Here is a 25,430-nt window from a genome sequence, read left to right as displayed (position 1 = left end):
TTTCAAATGGACAGTAAAAACTTAAACGAGTGTCTCATGGCAGAGGAGGAGGAGGAGGAGAGGAGGGGGCTGAATAAAGTCCAGCCTTTTTTTCCTTTAAGTTAATGATGTTCCATCTGTACAGCAGTGTATATGTTTAAAAGTTGAAGCTTTTTTTTTTTTAACTCAGGGGGATTTCATTCTTTGATCAGAGGTCTGTTTGAACTGATTAACAGGGAGAGTTCATCGGATCAAAGCACTCCAGGGCTGAGCCATACAGCAGAAGAAAAGATGGAGAATAGAGGGAACGGTCCGTCCTTAAGTCTGGAGCTCTTTAGTCTGTAACACTGAGTTTTAAAAGCATGTACAGCATCACATCGGGATATTCTGCAGGAGTAAAAGAGTAAAGCAGGAATTTGAAAGGAAAAGTTTTACATTCCAAGACTAGGGTGGGATATGGCAATATATCATCGCCTGACTCGTGCAATACAATGTCGACATGCTGCTGCCAAACATCCGTATTTTAATTTATAAATATAAGGCACTCTAAAGAGATTTCCCTGCTATTTTGACTCACCGTTTCACTACTTCATGACTCCTCGCGGTGGCTCTTATGAAATGAACGAGGGAAACGTGAACGGAAATTAACTGGCAGGATAAAAGAAGAAGAAGACGGGGATAATGTCGGACAGCGGAAGAAGTTAAGCGATGTGCCAGCCACTTTTAAGTGCAGTAAATTTAATTGTAACATAAAAGTATTTATGTTTTCAGAAAGATTTTTGTTAAAAAAAAGGTGATTCTAAAACAGGCTAAAGAGGTTTTCAGGTTATTTTCTTAAATGTATTGGAAATTTGAAAGATTGAATTCACGCTTTCTCACAGAGTGTGATGAAGGCCTGAATAAATGGATTTGTTTATAATTAAAGTTAAATTTGGCCCTTACCCAGACGAGGGCATTAATAATTACAAAAATTACAGTTATTGAAAAAAACATTGGTATCGGCCATGATTTTCTCAATCAGTGCATCCCGAGTTTTTACAGTTGTTCTATAGTTTTGTAAATGTAATTTACAGACTGAAAACACAAACATTGTTTCATCTCATTTTGTGTCAAATTCTGTGAAACTGACACCAAATTGCCGAGAATAAACACGTTAATCCTACATTTGAACTTTATAAGGGAACATATTGTATTCTTCCATTAATCAGATATCGTGATGTATCGTTATATGATTGTCTTGCAAATATATCAGTTATCGCAGAATCAGTGTATCTTGATATTATCGTTATCGTGTGCCATGTATCGCGTATCGTATCGCGTATCGTATCGTATCGTATCGCGTATCGTATCGCGTATTGTATCGCGTATTGTATCGTATCGCGTATTGTATTGTATTGCGTATTGTATTGTATCGCGTATCGTATCGCGTATCGTATCGCCCGTTACCCTGCCATTCCCACTCCTTCCAAAGACACAAGGGGACACAGGAAGCCTGTCTCTGTCTGCAGTAACGTTTTCCAAGGATTGGAACCCCTGCGCTTGTATAAAGATCTATAAAAAACGTGCACACCTGTTTTTGGTAGCCTGCATCACAGCAAAGATGGGATAACATCTGTTTGTAAAGAATAATAATGACAGCATGTAACTCAGTTCTGGATTTTACATGTCAGTTTGCATGCAGTTCAAACAGGATCAGTAAATAGTCTCAGGGGTGTGTGTTAACAGATACACCTGTGTTTAAATCACTGCAGCTCTCTACACAGGCTGCAGGACAGCTTGCATTTCACTCGCTCTATAAGTAGTCTGACTTCTATTTTCTTGAGTTCAACATGCTTAACTATAGTAAATGTGTGTTTGGCTTTGCGTGCTGCCAAAACCTTGACATTCACTCAACACTGTGCCTGAATGCATCCTGTATACACACTGCTGCTGCTGCTGCTACAGTGCTGCTCATGCTACACTTCCTGTGCAGACTTGCCGCTGTGCATACATTAAATATGAGAGGAAAACAAGATAAACTGGGAAACACAGGATCTTAAGAGGTGTTGCAAGATTATTTTAGTCAGGATAGAGTCAGGTCTTTCTTCTAGCTAGGCTTAATTAAAGTCTGATTCAGCTCTGCATTGAATGCACTTCTTATTTTACTCCTATAAAATAAACCCCCAAATTTTTAACTCTCCTTAAAGAAAAGTAAAAGCCCTTAAACTAACCAACAAAAAAGAAAAAAGTAATAAAAAAGCAGCTCAAAATATTGAAAATCTGCTAAAATTCTTCCTTTTCCGGCATGTTTTTTCAAGGTTTTTTTGCCCCCAAAAACTGCTCCAAAAAATAAAATCCACATTGTACTTACAAAAGAATTTTCACATGAGTGTGGAAGCTATTTCTGTAAACACACTCTGGAGAAAGACTATTGTGCGAGAAGGACATTTCCTGCTTTATTCAGGTTCACAAACACCAGTGATGAAGGAGCAGCAGCTTTGAAAACAGTGATCATCCGTCTGTGTGTCCTGTGGGAGTTTATTAGGGACTCAATATTGGCACTTTAAAATGTTTCTTGCTTCAGCCCTTGTTTAACGCTGAATTATTCAGAGCACAAAAACGAACCAGAGAATGGTTGTATTAAAATGATGGGTTGTTTCTGCTGTCCTGCCCGTGACAGTGGAACTGCCGCAGCATTTTCTACAACATTATTCATTTGAAAGCCATTGACCGAGATCAATAATGCATCGCTTCATGTGGTGTTATCAACGAGCTGCTGTCAGAATGGGATCGTAACTGATGGAGGGCAACAGAAGAATAAATATCTTGAATAATTCCAGCTCCGACTAAAGTGTGATCTGATAAAGAGAGAATGTGAGATAAGAAGAGAATAATAAAGAGAGGAGGGCGATGAAGAGATCAACAATACGGTCCGGAGGGAAAACTCTGTCACCTCATTTCCTCACTTCCAGGTAATTTTGAGTAAACAAAACCAGATGTTCAAACAGACCTGGCACTCAGATGTATTTCAAATGAGATGCAGAGCGAGGCTCGGGTGTGCGTGTTTCATTTTTGGGAAAGAAGAGAGTTTGTGTGTGAAAAGAGGGGAATTTAAATAGTAAGCAGTAACTTGTTTGCTGTTTAAATCTTGCACAAAAGGACAAATGAATGAGAACAATTATTGAACTTAGAAAACATATTAGAGCGCTCCTTATTACTGCACTGGATTGGGTAATTAGGGGGAGAATTGTCTGGAGAATTCATGTATTTTTGGGCTCATTACTGCAAAATCTGTGAGTTTTAGTCTGCTGCTGCTGCTGCTGCTGCTGCACAGTTTTGTCCTGCAGTCAGAGCTCATCCACTCAAACAAGATAAAGACTGTGGCTGGAAATACTTTCTGTGTTAAACAAACACGGTGTAATCAAAAGGAAAGCTACAGGGAGTGTAAAGGTAGGTGCTGAGAGGTGTGATAACAGAAACTATCCAAAGAGCAGTTGTGTGGTAGCATATACACTTAGGAATATTTCAAGTAAGGACAGGATTCAATTTGCATGACTCCTCATATACGTGTCATCATTACCATCCGACTCTTTTAACTGTTCCAAACGAGCAATCTCTGCATGGCCATCTCTGCTGTTACAATCTGCTTAAAGTCAATGAGTGTAGAGTTGGAAAATGTCAGACTTTTGTGCGTCACAATTTTAGTAAAAAAGAAATTGTTGCAGACAGCAAAACATGAATGATAAAACAGTTCCATTTATACAACACTGCGTTGGATCCATCCTCAAAGCTTGTAGTATTACTGCAGTACAGAATAGCGCCACAAGGTGGTGTCTATTTTTGTTTTGGTCTTGTGCTAGTGAAGGGTGTCGCACTCAGAGAGCCCATGTTGCACGCTCCATTCTGCTGCTCATACGTTCTGCTGCTCATATATGATTGGTGAATGTAGCACCATGGAGACCAGGCATTGTACGGTCCGAAAAAGCAGTGGTTCCCAACCTGGGGTCCGGGCTCCCCTTAGGGGGAGCCAAAGATTGCTGGGGGTGTGCGAGGCTTTGTCTGTACTGAGATTGTCAAGATTAGATTTGCACATGTTAAATAAAATCATTAAAAAAATCACTTACTTGATAATCAAAAGGCTAACTTTGCCCACACCGGGATTTGAACCAGTGACCTTCTAGCTGTGAAGCAGCTAACAGCGCTAACCATGCAGCCCTCATAAAGGGACATCAGAATCAATTTCACAAGAGCTTTAAGTACTGTATATTAAGTTGACGTGTGGAAATCCCCTCTCTGTTGTCTGTCAACTCTGAGCTAACCAGCTATCCCAGGGCTTCTGCTAACTGCCGCTAGCCCTCTCCACCTACACCAGCCTCCTTACATCACTAAAGCCAAAATTGGCATGTCCAAAAAAATGCAAGCAGTGTTGCCTTTATAGTCCACCTGGAAACATGCACACTAAGCTCAGCCGCTTATTCTTATCTGCACGCTCACATTCAACCATAACTGATCAGTGCAGAGCCGGTTGATCAATGGCTCTTCATGGTGAATCATGGCAACAACTGAAAGGAAGACTTATGGCTGTTGGTTTGCATGTTTATGATATTGTTGATCTGTAAGAAATGTTTCATATTAATGGGAAAAGAAACTGTGAGATGCACAATTATAAAATCTGACTTCAATTTACCACCACATTATCCTTAATGCCCATATCCCCGTCCTCCAAAATGTTCATACGCATTTATATAACAAAGTGTTGTACACCTCTTTCAGGCCCTGTTTTGTGCTTACCTAATGGTTATGAATGAGACCCCTGTACCTCCAGAGTCTGCACTATTTAATTCATTTATTTCTAGCTTCAAAAACTGAGCAGCTGTTTGTTTAGGCCGCTAATATGGTGCATGGTGCCTGTCTTGTTTTTATAATAAACTGATTTCCAACAAGAACAAATAACACTTTTAATAGTTTTTTTATTTTTGCCAGTGACACACAATAGAGCACATCCCTCATCACAAATGACTGTGTTTGAATTTATTACTTAAATCAACCTGAAACTCAGCTCCAATTTGATACGAATAAAGACTCCACGCCGGCATCCAAACAAGCCAGAAACAAGTTTTATGAAGCAATTTCACAACAAAAACCCCTGTGAGAAAGTCTCAGGAGGCACGAAGGCTTTTTATATCAGAATATTTCACGCTCAGGTTCAATCAGTGTGATGGAAGCGAAGCAGTAAAACACGAATTCCTCCGTGACTCCGCTCTTTAGAGCTTTACATGCTTATTGTCTGGCTGTTTGGCTTCAGGTGGTCTCGGAATTGACTGGGTTTCTGACAAAATGCAGCATGACACATTGTTTCTCTATCCATGCTTGACCCCCTACTGGACATGTCCCACATGGTGACAGGGTGGCAAAAATTACATGACATGGGTCACTAAATATAGCAAGAAAGGCTGCCACCAAGGCGCTAAGATGTAAACAAGAGAGGAGCGCTGGGTTTCTCTTCCAGGTGAGGCCACTCTGTGTCTCCTCTTCCTGGCTGTTCTCTTTCTCCACAGCCGTAAGGGAGTCTATAGGGATGCTAATATTTAGCCCAGATGTTGCTAATATCTCTGAGGCTTTGTGAATTACTCCCATGGCTTCAGTTCTTAATGAATTGAACATACTGTGTTGAATTACATATAATGATTTATGGTTTGAAGTTTTTAGTTGCTTTTCCTCAGAGGGAAAAGCTCACAGGCAGGACAAACTGCAGCCATGTAAAAAACCCACTGATAAAATATGTTCAAATCTAATAGTGTCAAAGTAGCGGATGTAAATTCAATGTGGCGGAGAGTAGCAGATATGCACCAACACCTCAGGAATATCTGTTGTATATCTGAGAGTTATTATATTTTGCTCTGAATAAGATGCTGGAAACTCTTCACAGATTTTGATCATATTTTTTCTGGAAATTTTTTTCATGGAGGAAAAATAAATCTGTGAACTCCAGTGGATGTTTGTGCAAAAAGATTTATTTTCTTTTCTTATCCTGTTGTGCTTTTTTACACTCTTCCACTTTGAATTTTTTATTAAAAAATAATGACATAATTTACACTTGAATAGCTTACTAAAGTTGCAGTCTCAAAGATCTTAGTTTCGTTCTCTTTGGGAGCACCCATGGCGATAAACGGTAATTGCGGGAGCACACTTCCCACATATCCAGACAGTGTCTGTTTTGAAGTTGTATCTGTAGTCATTGATCTTTTCTTTGTTTGTTCAGACATAGTAGACCGGAAAAGCAGCTGCTTAGCTCCGCCTACCCTCTCTGGCAGACCAACCACTGCTGGGTGATGGAAAAGGTAACGTCATTACTTCTTATTTTCACAGCAAATATGAAGTCAATGTAACTGCCACCATTACTTTTACTAAGCTTTATTTTGTAAATATCTTATTGTACCATTGTTATTATATTAGGCACTGTCTCTCTGCGTTTAACCTCTATACACTTTATATTGTATTATTTCACTTATATGTGTTTCTCGTTTTGTACTGTAACTTTGGAGCAACCTGGCACGAGAATGTTCTTTGGGATTACTAAAGTCCTGTTCTATTCTATTATCGGTACTCTTCTTGCAAACCTAAAAAAGGTTTTGTCACGACTGTACTCGTGTTTAAATGAGGAAAAAAAAAAAAGGATTTGAATGGTGATTTTATAAATCATGCATGTATTAAAACTGTCTCACTCAGATTTTTAAAAACATCCTTGCAGATAGTTTTGTTTGTGCTTGCAGACTGTGAGATTTTTTGCCACCAATTCAATTCAACTGGTTTGGATGGAATTGCAGGTGTTGCTTGTAGCATTTGTCAATGACATTTCAAAAATGTACCTGCTATTGCTTTGCCCTTTGAATAACAAAACCTTTTATCAATAAGTTTTCATCTGACGACTTCCTAACAAAGAAATAGATCCTGAGAAAAGTGATTATCAACTATCAGGAGGTTCACCTCAGCTGTATCAGCGTGGAGGCATAAAAACAACGTCCCTGGCTTCATACTGCCATTACTGTCATGTTTTTGTTGTGAAATGTTACTGAATTGGCCCTTTAAGAGAGAGGAATAACATAAAGGTTAGAGAGTATGTCTCTAATCTCTGTGCCTACATTTATAGGGCAAATTGTTTAGGCTGTATACCTATAAGCATAAATGCATTTATAGGCTACACAACATTTAAACTACATTGAGCTTGCAAATAACTTAACTAGTTTCTCTATAAAGCTGTATTTACCATGAGATCCGGAAAGACAGGGACCATTATAGCCTCGTCAGACCCTGCAGGGCTGTAATTTGTTGTTTTAACTCTTCGAGGAAGTTGGCATAATTACTGCTCTCAGACAACATCTCATCTTAAAGGTATTTTAATGCCCGCAGTCAAGCCCGTCTACCTCATCACTGCACATAGACTGAATTAACAGCAGATGCAGTGAGACTGAGCTGATAACATCTCCATTCATTGAACTTTGTGCTGTAAAGCGGAGGCTGCTTTAGTCTTTGCTGTGGGCTGAAGCTGTATTTTATCTTCTGCAGCTCCTGGGGCATTTGCAGAGAACGGTGAACACTTCTAAAAGCTGCCTTTAATCAGAGTGTGAGCTATGACTGGTACATGCAAAAGAACGTTTTCGGAGAGCTTAAGCTGATTGTTAAGGAAGAAAAATACGATAGCAGGAGCGAGGGCAGGAATCACCCGCTACAGCTGCAGCAGTTGGTGAGACAGACACAGTGTGTTTAGGCCCGGGGCTGTTGACTTACCCCTGTTTGACTGCTTTGTTCTTGTTCACATCGATGGTGGTGATGGAATGCTTGGCGCCCGACACCACCTCCCACTCCACCTTCCACTGGGCGTTCTTGGACTTGGTCTGGATCAGGTTCACCCCTTTCTTTGCTTTGACCCTGCAGGAAATGGCGAGGGGGGGAAAAAGAACGAGGATGAGTCACTTTTAATAGAGGGGATGATTTATGTGCGAGGTCAGAGGTCGGCACCCTCTGTGTGCAGCAGGCCTCCTTCTCGCATTGCGTCATGGCAGAAGCAATTCCACGGATGAATCAATAACAGAGATGAATGAAGATGGCAGTGTGATGATACATGAGGCCAGAAGGCTAGGACTACTTCAGGTCACAGCGTTCACCAACACTTTCTATGAAATCAAATCCACCAGGATTTAGCCTGCACCCACTGGACATTTATACCGCGTTACTAACTGCTGACATCTGAAAGCCTGTGAGTTAGAGTTCAACATTAAGACACATAAGTAATGATGCAATAAGTTTCTTATAAATCACTGCTAGAATAACAGGATGCTCTATAGATTCTGAGGTGAATCCTCTTTCTCTGACCTCAGCTCCTCAGAGGGAACACGCTGTACAGGCAGGTCAGCACAAGCTAAAGAACACAAACCCTGGAGACGCTCAGGACTCACATCTTTTTACTCAAGGACACTCCAGAAGGAGGACTACTCATACTTTATCTCATGTCTCTTAATATCTCAGGTGTATATATTGAATACACCAGGGACTGAAATGCACAGAGTGGAAAATGCATGCACCTGATTCACATGTTGAAGAAAAGTCTACATCTAAATGTTAATACAAATCGAAGCCTTCTCTTACACCACATGCAGGGAATGAATAATACCAGTGAACATATACATGTGTCTATAATCCACTTATGCTCCTCCACACTCAAAAACCTAAAGGCATACATAGACATGCCCACACATACGCACCAACAGCAATCCATGCATATGTTCAGTAACGGTACACGCACAACACAAACCGATGTCTATGTATAAATATTCATATTTATTGCATCACATTAATGTTCCACCAACACAAACATAAATATGTACGTTCCTGACACAGCTGCACAGGACGTGTACATGAACACCTTACATACCCTTGGAAGAAGATGAGGGTAAACACAGCAATTACATAAACTAAAGAATAAATTACACATAGACTAAATAGTTTTATTTGAAAGATTACAAAAATAGAATATGAGGGTGAGTCACTCGTAGCCTGCGTCGTTTAAAGGCCCATTTCTGAAAACATTTTTAACACAAGCTTTTCGATTAAGTTGAAACCGAAAACTTCTACATTTAAAAGTGTATTCCTATGATACGTTGGGCCACGGAGGATGGACCCAATGGATCCTTTGTGGCCTCGGGGGAAAAAAGGACGCATTTGTTGGCTGCATCTGAAGGAGCCTTCGAAAAGGGACAGGCTTCGACGCGCCACTATGACGCAATTGGCCTTCGAAATCCATCCTCCGAAGCATGAAGCCCCTTAATTGGGACACAGCTATAGAAATACTTTTCCCTATTGTTCTGCAAATATGGTCACGTCTGACTTCACAAAAACAAGATGGCAACAGCCAGAAATGCCAAACATGAGGCAAACTAAATATGATGTCACAAAGGCTTCATCTATTTCTTAAATTCAGTCTGTGGCAGAAGAAAAAAAGAAAGAAGAAGAAATGACGCTTTTCAGCTTGAAGCGGGAAGCACTTTCTCAGCGATGGTTGGGCCTTGATTTATAAATATTTGCATCTTTATTTCACAATTGGATGATACTTTGCTGCAGCATCCAGATTAAAGTGGACTTCGACGTGAACCTTCAACATCTTAAGTTGGAAAGAAAATAAAAAACTAAAGTGTATTTGTGTTGGATTTTCCTTCTGGATCTTGACGGCTAAAACTAGAAGAGAATCAGGATCAGTGGCAGGAAAACTTTTGGGTCTGTAGAATCTGCTTTGCTTTTAATGTGAATCTTGATGGCAGTGCTGCTTTCAGCCCTAAACCAGGAGCCAAGAGACTCTTCACATCAATGACGAATAATTAGATTTTTCAATCAGCTGGGTAGAAAACCGGTTTTGGCAGCTGTCCTCTGCGACTTTACCTAGACGTGCTATTAAGGTTTCCACAGGCAGAATACTAAACAGCAGAGGGGAAAAGACACACAAACAAAAGCACTCTCTGCCCAGTTATTGTGGTTATTTGACCACAGAGCCACGCCCGACTCCTGCACCATGGAAACAAATTACACACAGACATGCAGAGCCAATGGAGGCTATTGATCGGAGGGTCTCATTTCCATGAAATACGAGAGAGAGATGAATTATTAACATATTTTTGGCTGTTGTTTGTCTGCCTTCAAGACAGCTAAGTTAACGTAGCTATAGCATTGCAGCCACAGATACTAGAGAATACATTAAGCTCTGTATTACACACTAAATGATATTGATATGGATGCAGTAATGTCCAGAAGTTTCCTGCGTTAGTTGTGGAAATATGAGCGCCTACTGCTGCTTTCGTCTCAGGATCCCAATGATTTCCCCGTGTTTACAGGAGACCACAGAGCTGTTTTCCCGAGATCACTGCATTCCCACCAACAAACAAACTCTGTCTGGACAAACTCACTGAGAGCATTACTTAAATCCTCTGTCTTCTCAAGTGTCTTCTCATTTGCATCGGGCTGAAAGTTTGAGGCCCCCTGAAACGTCGCTCGGATCGTCCCATTTATTTCTCTGACAGATAAGAATTCTGAAGTCCCCGTCGAGGTGTTTCCATTTGCTACGCTAACCTGCGCTCAGTGCATCGACCACTCAGCCATGATTTGTGAAGCAATTGACTTTCAGCTGAGATGTCTCCCCTTCTTCAGACAGAAATAGGCACGCGGCTCAAACAGGGGCTGTGTTTTCATCACAGCGTTCTACGTTTACTGCTGAAGGTGGTTTGACAGGTAATTATTGTATGTGCAATAATTATAGGCAAGTCAATAACAATTAGCTTCTTTCTTAAGTCTTACCAACTGTATTTAAACCATGTTCATGGCATAGTTTCAACATTTCCTCCACACAGGTTGTTTTTCACCTTCAAATATCATGTGTATGTTTTGTGATGTGACTCAGCTGTCAACAGGAGGACATTGTTTGTCACTGCCCTCTACAACTGTTAAAAATGTACAATTTACAAGAGAAAGATAGAGGTCACGGGTTAGAGGATCCAACATGGATTGTAGGACACAGGATCAGAGCAGTGGTTGTTTTAGGAATTTGAACAAATGCTGTTGTTTTCCTGTTTTTTGCTATCTCAAAATCTTCTGCATCCATGGAAAAATCCCCCATTGCTGCACAATGGGGGAATTTCCATGGATGCCAATGACTATAAAGATGGATGACACGTCTCCATCTGCTCTCATTTATAAATTGAAACCATTTGGAGCCAGAGCTGCACAGTACAGATCGGCGGGTGGAGCCGCTATAGCCACTTTCGCTAACCAAAACACACACAATAAAACAGCAAGGATCCCGCACGTTGGCGTGTTTAACAGCAGAACAGCTTCTTGGTCTGAAGCAGACGCTCACAGATATAGAAACTTCAATGACTGTAGTGATTGTTTTAGTTACTTCTCCTCTCGCTGTTCCTCCTCCACTCTGCTAATCTGGAAAACAGTTCGGCTGCAGGAACCGGATTTGTCAACAGAGCTGTCAATCATCCTTTTTACAGCATCAAATAATTAATTAAAAGTAAACTTGTCTGAAAAATGAACACTTAGACGTAAATCTGCATGATAAGAACTAACTATAATGACAGAAACCATGTTTGAGAAAATCGTATTTGGCGTGTATTTTGATGTTATAGTTTGACTCATGTCCCATCTGTTAACATGGAGGAGGCGGGCTTTATGACTATACTGTAGCCAGTCAGCAGGGGGCGATAGAGAGGTTTTGCCTTCACTTTTAGAAAGCTGTCTTGTTGTCTTTATGGTGCAGCCAAATAGACACAATAGTAATAATTAGAAATGAATGTGTCTGGCCAAAGGCATAACTTAAGCTCGTTTGCAATGTGACATTTTCACACACTGTAAATACAGTTTATAAGCAGGGCTGCAAACAAGGACACTGAGGTCATGTTCTCTGGATTTTATATGGGAATTGGGGGGTTTTAACAACCTGAGGAGGAGTTTACATCCCACATTACATCATCACAGTGAATGTGATGATCTCTTTTAAGAGTCAATATTATCAGTCATTGATTCCAGGAATGGTAAAGGCTGTGAAGCAGTATCTGGGACAATTTGATAGCAAATATTTGACATGGGAGTTCACTCCTGACCTTAGAATATAATTATTAATATAAGTGTGTGATAAATTGGAAATCTATAGAGAGTAATCCAGCATTCCCACATAGTCTGGAAGACCTGATTTACTCTGCTGTCCCTTTGAAACGAGCTAAACTGCAGCTTGGCCTCATAATGAGTTTCATCATGTCCGTATGGAACCTTTCTGAGAGGGGATTCAACACTACATGTAAATGTCACCTATAGACCCCAATTTTTAATAAGATAGAGTAACTTTAACGATTCTCTTCTCACTGTGGGGTCCCATTCTTAGCTTCTTCTCAGCTGCAATTGTCAAAGCTCATCCTTTTAATTCATCTCCGACTGCGGCTGTCCACGAAAGCATATGGAGTGCCATGGAACACTCCACTTAAACATCCTTTGCCCTCTATTTTGGACAACAGAGGACGAAGAGGAGGTGTGGCTTCTCACCGGTAAGCCCTGTCCATTGCACAGGTATGGACTAATGACTTGAAGCAGCTCCTCGGAGAGTCTTTGTTTGACGGGGAGAGGATATGGTTCAATAAATTAAGGAATTGCTGTAATTATTGCATGTGAATAAAACAGGCTCATGAAGGATAAAGCCAATGCAACCACCTGCTATCACATGACACAAATTAGATCAATATCCAGCTTGGACAAACTGAACTCATACCCACTAAGTCTGCGCGGAACCTGGGTGTCAAGATTGACGACCAGGCGTACACTCCGTCCCGTACACTTCGCTCGGCCAATGAAAGGCGCCTGGTGCTCCCATCACAACAGGGCCCTAAGTCGCTAACTAGACTCTTCTCCTCAGTAGTCCCCCGGCGGTGGAACGAGCTGCCAAACTCCATTCAGTCCGCAGAGTTTGTTGGCACTTACTGACTTCGTTCCCTCCTGTCTTGATCGTTGCTTGTGTTATATTAACTCTCAGATGTACGTCGCTTTGGACAAACAACATGTTGTTAAAGCTCTGAAAAAGCTAATGAGTGGACCTTGAGTTGAGATTATTTGGTTGAATTTGCAGAAATTATTCTCACATGTAAATGAAGACAGAAAATTTTACCATTTATTTTAACACTTTTTTGTCAGAAAGTCAATTTTGACTCGGAGCAGGGTGGGAGTGGGGGTGGGGGTGTCAAGGGATTATGATTCATGACCATGTGATACACGACCACACTGACTCAACATATAAATCCTGAACTTCAAGAAGCTTTTCTCCTCAACATGCCACATCTGCTCCAAATCCTCCCCCCCGTCAGACACGATGTGTTCTGCTTTTCCAATTAGTCTGCAGCAAACAGAAGCCGCCGCTCTCACAGGTTGCCGTTTTTGCAAACATTGTTTCTGGTTATTGCAGCTCTGATTGTCTTCTTTCATCAAACGCCGCACATTAGAGGAAATACAGTAATTATCTGACACAGCGTCGTCACGGGGAGATGAAACGGAGATATGTAATGTTTAAGAAATCACCCTTGATCGGGCGTGTTGCTTTGATGTGAGGCTCTCTCTAAAGGAGGTGACCTGGTTTACTTGATTACTGCGGCTTGTAAAAATACCGATCAGAAGAGGTGATAATTAGATTTTATTGTTGGGCAAACCTTTTCCAGTGCACTTCCTGGTGAGAATATGACCCTGATTAGTGCTACTTGTTTTTATATTCATTACCTCCGCTCACCAACGGCTTATAAAAACCACTGCCATATTCATCATCGTCCATAAAAGAGTCTGAATATTGCGCAGGATGGTTGTTTTTAATCAGACGGCCCCTTTTCACCCACTCCGCTTCATTTTGGCTCCACAAATGAGAGGGGATGAAGCATCGCCCATGGGAGCGCCGCATGAATCGGGCTCCCCATTGAACAGTGTTAATACTGATTAATGAAAGAGCATTGCAAATGGAAAAGCTGTACAGCAATAACACACGCCCCAAATTCTCAGAGATTTTCTGTGAGCCGTGCTGCTGCTGCTGCTGATGCTGATGCTGCACGGGGGAGAAGAAAGCAGGGAGGCACTGTGAGCCACTCAAGCTAAGACAGAGCTATTACTTAGTCATTCCACACAGATTCCCTCTGCCATGGCAACACCTATTAGACCCCGAGTTGGCTGACGGACTGCTAAACAGGGGAGCTTTTGGTCAACACATTTCAGGCCAGATTTCTGAGCTGCCTGTTTATTCTCCCAGGGGTTATTGCATTTTGTTCTGTATTTTACCGCTAAAATGAGCACCGTGCCATAGCAGGAAACTTTCATATCACAGTGCAATCACTCAGAGATGAATGCCAAAATTACTTCAAGAGCTGATGGGATTTGTAGTCTACTTTCAATATTTATTTTTTAAGGAAACGTAAGAGTGAAGCGAGAAATTAAAAATATCAGCCACACAGGGCCTCGTGCCTCTAAAGGGCCTCGCACAGGGTCCGCAGCAACACCGGGGAAGCCGTGGACCTGGCAACCCTGGCAAGATTTACAGCGTGCTAAATCTTGCTGCTCACTGCAAGGGCGAACAAGAAGGGGACGCAATGTCGGCTGCATGAGAGCGCGACAGATTTCGAAAACACGGAAAATAATAATAATAATATAGTATAATAAATAATTTAAAAAAAAAGAAGAATTTAATAAGTCACTGCGAGGATCGCTGGATACATTTGTCAGCACTTCGCACAGGGCCTCGCACCCCCCCTGTGACGGCTCTGGGCGCACCACTACCCCGTAATATAACCAGAAGCCTGCATGGTTTCTTCCAGGTTAACTTTTATAGCGCAGAGGGCAATAACATATTTCATTCAAGTCAACTCAATGGTCTTTGAATTGATATAAAAAACATCATTAATAATCAGAGATAAGGACTCGAGTCTTCGTGACTTGGACTTGAGTCGACTTGAGTCACTGTTTTGATGACTTGTGACTTGATAAAAAATAAATGACTTGAGACTCGACTTGAGGCATGATGACTCAGATGACTTGCGTGTGTTTTTTCAATGTTGTCAAGTTTCTGTCTATGAAGTATGTACGCAGCACAAACTGGGAATCATGATTGGACGACTCAAAAAGCTCCCTGTATGTGATTGTCATGATTGGATGGGCTGTCAGTCAAACTCCTCGCTATGGCAACACGCAACATCAAAGCCCCAGCTACCTGATGTTTTCTCCCCAAAGAGAAGCCTCATCAGTCGAACTCGTTACTACTCAATACGGTCTCAGAGCAGACCATCATCATGGCTGCGTCTGTGCCGAGATTATACAGATACAATTCATTCTCATCCTTTTTGAACAGGTTATATAAATTGACCAATAATATCATTATTATACGGGCTACTAATACCTTTTCTCTTTATAAAGACCGAATACTACAGGTAACATTGCTGTACCTTGGGTGGAAAAAAAGTAACTTGACTTGCCTTAACTAAAGACTCGACTTGACTTGACATAACCTGTGACTTGACTTGCCCAAGAAAAAATGACTCGAGACTTGCTTGAGACTTGAGCAAAGATGAATTGGTCACAACACTGAATAATAATTTATCAATATACGATGATTGATAAAAGCAATCAAAGGCTGAACTTTTTATTTTAAACCATTTTTTTACCAAGGAAAAAATAGCAACTGAATTATTTTGGCAAACTTTTTTTTTTACTCACTTAGACTCTTTTTCCCAATGTTCGTAAAAGATGTAGTATGTCAGAAAATCCTGGAAATCCTTTTTCTCCTGGCAGAACTATTTTCCGCTCAGATCATGAATAAAAAAAAATGTTTTTGGAAAGATCTTGGTATTACTTTTTTCCTCCTGGCACCTCTTTCCTGGTTGAAATATAAAAATAACTAAGAAAGACTTTCATGTGTTTTAAGTCATAAAGACATGATAGAAACAGTTTTATATTAGATTTAGAAACTGGATCACTGCGGTCTTTTAACTCATTGCCTCTCAGGGCATCCGTAATTCTTCCGCCAGAGCTGAGTCTTGACTTATATTATTCACTTCCTGAAAAGTAAAGTGAAAGAAAGTGTTTGCTCTAATTACATCTTCCTGGTCGCTCCTTAGCAGCTTGCAGTGTCTCCATGGTGTGCTTATTCTCAAGTGTTTGGATCGCTCTCCACTGAGGCCTACATGACCCAGTTATGACACTTCCAGAAATCATGCCCACTGCCGGCCACACACGCTGTAATTTAATCAAACTGGCTACTGTTACTGAATAAAATATGCAAACTAGGATTAAATCAAATCACAGCTCCCGAGACTTTAATTCTTCCTTAATGGCTCTTTTAAAGAGTATTTATTGAGCATATTTGAAGTGAGCGTCCTCGTGAGCAGAGCGGTCACAAGACTGGGATTATTCAACGACATAATGAGACTGTCTGGTAGAATGTGCATCTTTAGGCTTTAATCACTTTAAATCTCCACAATGAAACACACTTTTAATAGTCTGGAGTACAGAAGCATATAGGATTAATCTCAGTTTAAATATAAAGAGGCCTTTTGAGTGGTTTAGCACATATACAGTTGCTGAGTTCCAGTTCAAACATGATAAAGCTATTTTTCAGGAGAATCGACATGTGTGGATACTGGCCTGTCTGTACATGGTGTTTTATTTTGAAATGACCGGATGCTGTGTGCTTTCGTGTGTCACTTCCTGTTTGGAACGATCTGCTCTGTTCAGCTTGACGCGTGCTTTAAGCGGCCTCCGCCAAAAATAGACCCGGCGCGTATCTTTAGTGGAGCAGAGTGGAGAGACGCTTTTGGGACGCACCAGGGAGACGGATGAGCATCACGAGCATTGACATGAATGGGCGCGATCAACCCCGGAGGTTGCGGCGCACACGGAACACGCCAAAGACTGATCCTGTGGAATTTGAGGGTTGCACTACATGTCACATTCACCCTTTCACACAATCATTCACACACTGATTGAAAAAGATACCTAAAGTGCTCAACTGTCAATCAGTACCAATCACATTCACACACTGATGCCTTCAGGAACAATTTGGGGTTCAGTGTCGTGCCTAAGGACACTTTGACATGTAGAGTGAGGGAGCTGGGGATCGAACCACCAACCTTCTGATTGAGAGACGTCCAACTCTACTGACTCTACCACAGACACAGGGTATATATGGTGTGTACAGCAGATTGACAATCCATTTTTCTATTTGGATATTTAGTGACGGCCTGAGAAAATGTTAAGATAATATCCTAATCAATGGAAATGATTAGAGGCACTTCAGTCAAGGTTTACTTCCCCTGTTAAAGGTGAATTGGAGTATATGTTAAACAAAGTAACTGCTGTGTTCTGAGGTAAAATGACTGGTGGCTTTGAAGAGAGCAACATGACAGAAGTTTCTGGTCTTATCTGTAGAAATCCTACAGGTACACAGGTATTTTTTAGGTCACAAATCTTTTGTTAAACCAGGGTGAAGACTTACGTTTCCATGGAGACGTGCAGACGGGGTAAACGGCGTTTTGGGCTCGTGACGTCAGGCTGTGCGCTGTTATCCCCTTTGTGAGGCGTCGCAAATGAGGCGACATTCTTTGCAAAATAACGTACGTGACAAAAACAGTGATGCTTCTAACCTTGCTAACAGGACCTTTTACATGTTTACACATATATGTACAGTTACTCGTCTACTATATTGAGGAACAGAGGCGTCGGGATGCACTACTTCCTAGCAGTAGATTTTTTCAGCTCTTTGATTGGCCGCGATTGTCTGCTTCTTCTTTGCATGACCGGGTTATATTGGTGCCAGTTGGTGTGGCACTCTCATGACAGCGTTTCTGTTGTGTTTTTGCATTTTTGTTTGGCCTGAAATATTACATTGCAGCATTTCAAGTTGCAGGTATCATCTAAAGCAAGCAAAAAAAATGTTACCCCTAAAATATGTACATACACTATCTGAACTTTATGTTAATATTTTACAGGCAAATTTGAGATTAAAAAGCCTTAAATGCCGGCTGGCTCGAAATCTGCACAGCACAGGTGGCCACGAGAATGCAGGTATTTGGCAACAGGGCTGCATTCAGCAGCACTTTGAGGACATGTTAAGTATGATTTAATTATGAGTAAACCTTCCGGGCCTTAGGCGCGGCTAGCTGGTATCTGCCCAGCTGTTGTCGCTCAAAATACAGCAAAACACCCAACAACTTCACAGCTGAAGGAGGCTTTGTTGTCAGTAATATTAAATAAGGAATAAGCCTTTAGAGGTCAGTGTGAAGCTCAACACTAACCTGTGATTTTTCCTGCTCCTTAACAAATGTAAACAATTCCTGACATATTTCCCCGACCCTGTAATGGCCTCCACAGCTCTCGAGTGACAAACATGGCCTCACTTTTAGATATCGGGCAGCAATCTTATCAATCATCACAAGCACCGCTGATGTTTATCTTCACAAGTTAACAGCTTTGAGGTTTGCTCAACAGCGGCGCAGACGATACAGCTGGAAATCCAGACGAGACGGACAGACCTGCCGGGGACGCTCTTTTTAATGCGAGGCTCTGAAAATTAGAATATGAGAATCTGGGGAAATATCTCAGAGCAGATTACACGTCTGAAAGTGCAGCTGCTGGTTTGCAAAAACTGATTTATTTCTTGTAGGTGAAAATGAGCTGTGCAGTGCAGTGATAAATATGCCTTGTGCAAAGCATGACATAGCAAACAACAGCACTGTCCTGGTTGTTCACACCTACATTTTCCTTAGAAAATAAACAAGAGCAAAATCCAACTGTTTGGCTTTCATGTAACATGAGCAGCACTTTGTCCAGCTCTCGCTCTGTAATTAATACAAACAACATAGTTGCATCTATTGGAATGGATGAGTTAGCCTCATAATTATAGCACAAAACACCTAATGCTGAGGTAATATATAACAACGCAGAGCCTCAAACTGCAATTATAAAACTGCTTTGTCATTCTCTTTGTCTGCAAACTGATGCTTTTCACCCTGCATGTGTTTACGATGCTGTTTGCTCCTGGATAGCTCTGTCCTTCATTCCTGCAGAAGGCTTGTCAGTGATGGTTATGCTTGGAGGGAATAAGGAGAAATTTCTGCTTGTTGTACCAGAACGAGACAATGAAACAGTATTTCAGAGGACAGGGCTGACATTATCCTTCATTCTTCCTGTTAGACACGGAAATCTTTCAAAACAAGTCCGACATATATACTTTCATTATTTATTTAAAAGACGCTGATTTCTTTTGACCTCTTGTTTTCAGCAAATGTTCTCTAAACAGGAGCGAAATAATACACATGGATGATGTGTTTGCAGAGTTCAGTTTTTTGTTGTAATGAAGGAACATGTGATCCCACCATCCCTGTAACAACATGGCTCTGTTCTGTGTGTTTGATAAGGGAGCAGTAAGCTGCACCACCAACAGGGTAAATTACCCAGATGTGAGTTTTCATTTGATCAGAATAAACTGAGAAGACACATGTTGATACAGGAAACAAGGTGTGAGGAATCCTGACACATTTTTCCAGATAATCTGCACAGGTTGAAACTAAGCTTTGTTGGGCCTGTCTTTGATCGAGTTAGGTCAGATGATGATCTTCCCTGGTGATAGATAGTGACTTAACAGACATTTATTTAAATGAAAATCTTTGAGATTATTACTTTTAAGTGTTATACATATCAAAAGATATCACTGCTGTTTTTCAAAGTAAAACAAGGTAATGAGACCCTATTCCTCTCTGGTAAACACACTGTGGCTGTGGGATAGAGTGGGTTGCCCTCCATTCGGAAGGTTGGCAGGTTGATGCCCAGCTCTCCAAGCCGAAGTATTCTAACCCCGAACTGTTCCCAGAGACATAGCCTGTGTGCAAGCTTGTAAATAATGAGCTGCAGCATGGCACTAAATGAGTGTATGAACGTGTGCGTGAAAGGGTGAATGTGACATGTAGTGTAAAAGCACCTCGAGTGGTCACAAGACTAGAAAGGTGCTACACAAATATTCCATTGACATGCTAATATCTAAAGGAATTTTGTTAGCGTGCCAGTTTGGGGTTGGCAAGTTTGTCCCGTCTGGCGGGCGTGGTTTTCAAAGTACGACTCTCTCTGCTGTTTCTAGCTTTAGCCAATCAAGCAATACTTGTTTGTAGGATCATTTCATTGATGGTTTAGAAGTTTAAAAGGGATTTTTTGCCAATATAGAGATATAAACAGCTTTATCTCCCCATAACCAGATCTTTAATAGCAAGAAATCTGAGCATCTGATGAAGTCATCTTTGAGTCACTGGTATTAATCAATAAACCCATCAAACCCAGCAGATTCTGTGTAATCTGCACAACGTGGTATAAAATCGTACCGCCGCCCCTTTAAGCAAGTATTTAACAGCTGATGTTGCGGCTTATATCTGGCTGTGTGTGAATATCTTCAGAGGGCCTCGGGGAGCAGAGAAGCAGAAAATTAAGTGCATTGTGAGGCTGCATGCCTGAACACGGGCATTATCTCTCTGTTTCTTCATCACATTCAAAGGCTGCCCAAACATGTGTGACAGAGATGCACGAGGGGAGGACTTTTATTCTCTACTGGATTAACCACCAGCTGCTTTCCGCATATTTTCTCCATTTGCCTTCAAACTGCAGAGATGCTCCCGCTGCGTTCACCTCCCAAAGCTCAGGCCGTCTTACCACGAGGACCGAGTCATGATGAAAAGCTGCGGCTCCTCTTAAACTAGGCTGTAGTTCACACTTATCTCCTTCCCATCGCTTTATTTAGAAGACATCAATAGATATAAAGGTTGTTATTGTCTTTATTATTAAAAAGAGGGCATAAATAAGCAGTTGGCGTGTTAACCTGTGCACACTCATCGTGCATTGTCGGGTTCACAACAATCAAACATTAACAGAATCCTCTCGTCCAGCGTTTTAACTTTTCTAACTCCACACTGGTGAAACACTTTCTAAATATCAAACATAAAAGTGGTGCTTTTTAAAGCCAGTCGGTCCTGCTTTCATCACGCCGAATTAGAAATAATTACTGAAAAATATTGCAATGTTCCCAAATAATGTCACGACTTATAATCAGTCATTATTCCGGGTGGACGGGGTTAGTTCTGCTTTCTGCAGAGATTTCAGACAAACTGTGACTCGAATGGAAAATTAACTCTTTACAGTCTGTTTCTGTGGTGTCCGGTGAAGGGTTATACAGTGTATTAGTACTTCAGGCCATCACTCATGTAATGTTAACATTCTACTGAGATCTGTGAATAACATTGCAATAAAGTCTGACATGACAAATGAGAGACGTTCACATTCTGGATGAGATTTTATGCTAAACCTTTTTTAATTTCTTATCCTGTCAAACTTCATTTCCTGCATTCATCTTTATGGGTACAGTATGTTTCAGAGATATTACAGTCAAAATAACAAATGTAAAAAGACTCCCCCAAAAAAAGGAAAATTATTGTAGTTCTGATTAATTATATAAATGATCGGGATCCTGACCTTAAAGTGCGGATCTCTGGAAACTCTTCACAGATTTTGATCATATTTTTTCTGGAACATTTTTTCTTGAAGGAAAATAAATCTGTGAACTCCAGTGGATGTTTGTGCAAAAAGATTTATCTTATTTTCTTATCATATTGAGCTTTTTTACACTCTTCCACTTTGAATTTTTTATTAAAAAATAATGACATAGTTTACACTTGAATAGCTTATTAAAGTTGCAATCTCGAATATCTCAGTTTTGTTCTCTTTGGGAGCACCTATGGTGATAAACGGTAATCGCGGGAGCACACTTCCCAGATATCCAGACAGTGTTGCATGTGTGACTCCGGTTGTAACTCTTGATTTTCCTCGCTGACGGTGGCTTTCCTTTTTAGACTGTTTGCCTTCATCTGAGCGTCGAGTTTGTTTCTTTTTCTTTGGATTTTCACTTATTTTTGAAGTTGTATCTGTAGTCATCCATCTTTTCTTTGTTTGTTCAGCCATAGTAGATTACTGTTTACTCGCAACACTTGCAGAGAGCAGAAAAGCAGCCGCTTAGCTCCGCCTACCCTCTCTGGCAGACCAACCACTGCTGGGTGATGGAAAACGCGTCACTAACTGGGCGCCGCTTGGGATTTGTTACCTCATTCAGTGATAGTGACTTAACAGACATTTATTTAGATGAAAATCTTCAAGATTCTTACTTTAAAGAATCAACCTTAGAGGACTTCATGATCGTCTACAACACCTTTAATATGAAAATCCTCAAGATTATTACATTAAAAAAGGATCAGACTGCTTTTTGTCACTGTCTATTAATTAAGGACATTTTTACAAGACTTGCTCAAATGGCAGAAACATCTGAAATGTCCCTCCTCCCGTAGAGAGTATCACTTACTAATTACAACCCTTCCCTCCTCTCCACACGAAAGGTCAAACACAATCGAGGGCTTTGACAGCACACAAACAAAATGTTGATTTAGAGGAGAACTTGATATTTTTCCGGACCCCTCCCTCAACTTCCTTCTGCTCCTCTCTCAGAACACAACTCCTCCCTGTGGTTTGAGCATTTCATCAGAGCCCGACTACAACTCCCCTGTGAAATTGTCAAATGAAACGACCGAGACCTCCCTCCCTGCTGCCAGCCCCGCACAGATTGGACCCGTGTTTGGCATTCAGAAGCGGCACGTTATGCAGCCGAGTGGGACTTTGTAGACAAACATTTCATCGCCGATGGTGGTGACTGCAGCCCGAAGAACACTTGTAGTGCCACCAATGGTGAGCGCAGCCTTGATGGATGGACTCAGCCATCACAGATGTCCCTTAAGCGATGCACGAATAAGGCACATAAGTAAACAAACAACGAAAATGTCAGCACTTGAACGTCTCGGAGGCATTAGCTGCACTCGCTTTTGCGTTGCAGCAGAAACAGGGCCTCTGCCCGACAGCTAAATTTGGCCAGCAAAGTCGTTTTTCCCGCACTCATCTGCAGGCAGAAGCTCCATTAGCTCCTCTGAGGGGGCACTCTGCAGACAACTTTGCCACTCGTGCTACTGCAGACACAACAAATTCATCCCATAAAGATATGTATAATTCAAAATAAGTGCAGGTTTTTATTTGTCCTTGGCCAGTTGTGGATGTGGATGCAGTGCTTTCATGTGTCCAATGACATGGGATTCAAGTGCATACTCTGCTGCGCACGATGTCTCAGCTTCAGCGTGTTTATAGGAGCAGGAAAGGTTTGCTCCTGCTCTTCTGAGCTTCACTGAGCCTTCAGGTTGACCTTCAAACATACTGCATCACCATCAGTCCAACAACATGCAGTTTCATTGTACAACGATGAATTTTTCACCGACCATTCTTTCCTGAAGAAAATAAAGATTCAACAGCACCTGCACAAAACATCCTCTATCCTTTCTGACTGCATGTAACGAATAGATCGTTATCAGTACAAAGATACTATTGACAATGTTGTACGTTATTCACTGCCACACTTAAGATTGTAAAGAGCTTCCACACAATAGATGAACCACTATTGGTGACCATGAAATCAATGCATTACTCACACTTCACAGAGTCTACAGCTACACGTACACACTTCACTTATAATTGGTGAAAGAAACAATAAGCAGGAGGCGCCGCAGAAAACAACAAGTGTTTGTTTGTTTGGGACAAATTCTTCCAGCATTAATAACTTAAAGTTGTAATTTTGAAGATCTCAGTTTTGTTCTCTTTGGCGGCACCTATGGTGATAAACGGTAATTGCAGGAGTACACTTCCCAGATATCCAGACAGTGCTGCATGTGTAATGTCCACGGTTGGCTCCGGTTGTAACTTGATTTTCCTCGCTGACGGTCAATTCCTTTTTAGACTGTTTGCTTCATCTGAGCGTCCAATTTGTTTCTTTTTCTTTTGATTTTCACTTTGAAGTTGTATCTGTAGTCATCGATCTTTTCTTTGTTTGTTCAGCTAGAGATATAGACCTCTCTGTCTCTCTCTCTCTCTCTCTTATCATATTAATGCAGCTCATTAACTCTGTACCTTCTGGTCCCATTAACGTTACTAACCATATATCTTCCCGGGATTTCTCGTGCTCCCTTGTGTTGAAGGTTCCTGGCGATCTTTGCTGCAGACCACCTGCTGCTGTGGACCTGCTCGACTGCAACAACTACTAACATCAGCCTTCCCCATGGTATCATTATTGTTGCTGCTAATGCTAATAGTAGACCTGTGGACTTCAGCTGTTACAATTATGATTACTACAGCCTTTATCATTACTCTGCTTCTCGTGCTAATTTATTTTTTGCTAATCTTCACACTAGTGTACCACTATTATTGGCAATGTAACCATAAGTATGTATTACCTGTTGTTTTTGATGTAACAAGAACATATGTTGTTGTTTCTCTCTCTGCCTGTCTCTATCCTGCATCTCCTTCTATCCCATTTTCGGCCCATCCAGTCGAGGCAGATGGCTGTTCAACACGAGTCTGGTTCTGCTCGAGGTTTCTGCCTGTTAAAGGAAGTTTTTCCTTTCCAATGTGCCGAATATTGCTATGTTTTTTTTTTCTGTGAAAGTCACACCAGACACCCAGTCTGTAATACTGCAAATGCAAAGGCTTTCATCAGTGGGCCATGTCCCATCACTCAATCACCATTGTGTTACCTCATTCAGCGACAGATAGTGGCTTAACATGACATTTATTTACATGAAAATCTTAAAGGTTATTACTTTAAAGAATCAAACTTAGAGGACTTCATGATCGTCTACAATACATCTTCTTAATAAGTCAACAGTCAGGTGTCTGGAAGTCAATGGACACACACACACACACCTGCATTTTAGTAACCGTCTTCCTAAAAATCCTGTCCTGGCATGTGCAGAACATACATGTATAATCTCTGACTAGCACATCTAAATTAGCACTCCTTTCCTTGCATCACCTCTTTAGAGAAGTGGAGAACAGCTGGAGCTGGCGGCCATTGTTGTATGAAATTGTAAAACAAGAGGGAGCCGTTCCTGTTGTTGTGGGTTAGGAAGGTTAAATATCTGGCGGTTTGCAGCTCTCTCCGGATGCTCGTGGAATGATGCAGTTTTTTGGGATGAAAAAACAAACTATGTAGAAGTTAGAGCAAAAATAATCACTGTATAGGTAGACAGAGGACCCTGAAATAATATATAGAAACAAAAGATGATCAATAGAAAAGGTGTCACCGTAATTGCTACAGTATTGTGACACTCTTGACAAGTTTCTGACAGCTGACAGTATCATGGAAAAGCAGTGCAGAGACGCTGCTGTTAATGAGAGCTCCAAACTTGAACAAGTCGTACCACTCTGAAGAAGGGATATTTTTAAAACTGTAAAGCTCCACAATTGCATGTGTATTCAGTATGCATGATGACAATCTCAGCACCTCA

At 41.2% G+C, this 25,430-nt stretch overlaps 1 protein-coding gene across 2 annotated transcripts in view; it reads right to left on the bottom strand.

Annotated features, from left to right (window-relative positions):
- tmem132e (transmembrane protein 132E) overlaps positions 1-25,430 on the bottom strand; it is a 484,215-nt gene that overhangs the window by 69,459 nt on the left and 389,326 nt on the right. For both annotated transcript variants that reach the window (XM_069671683.1, XM_069671682.1), the window contains exon 3: positions 7,747-7,887. In XM_069671683.1, the coding sequence (XP_069527784.1) occupies positions 7,747-7,887 (141 nt within the window). The remainder of the gene's footprint in view (positions 1-7,746; positions 7,888-25,430) is intronic.

This window comes from Semicossyphus pulcher, unplaced genomic scaffold (genome assembly GCF_022749685.1).
Source record: "Semicossyphus pulcher isolate SPU_LCO1_2020_fin unplaced genomic scaffold, fSemPul1.0.p SCAF_10, whole genome shotgun sequence".
Taxonomy (NCBI): domain Eukaryota; kingdom Metazoa; phylum Chordata; class Actinopteri; order Labriformes; family Labridae; genus Semicossyphus; species Semicossyphus pulcher.
Note: the sequence above shows the minus strand (reverse complement) of the source record. Positions and strands in the feature narration are given on the sequence as shown.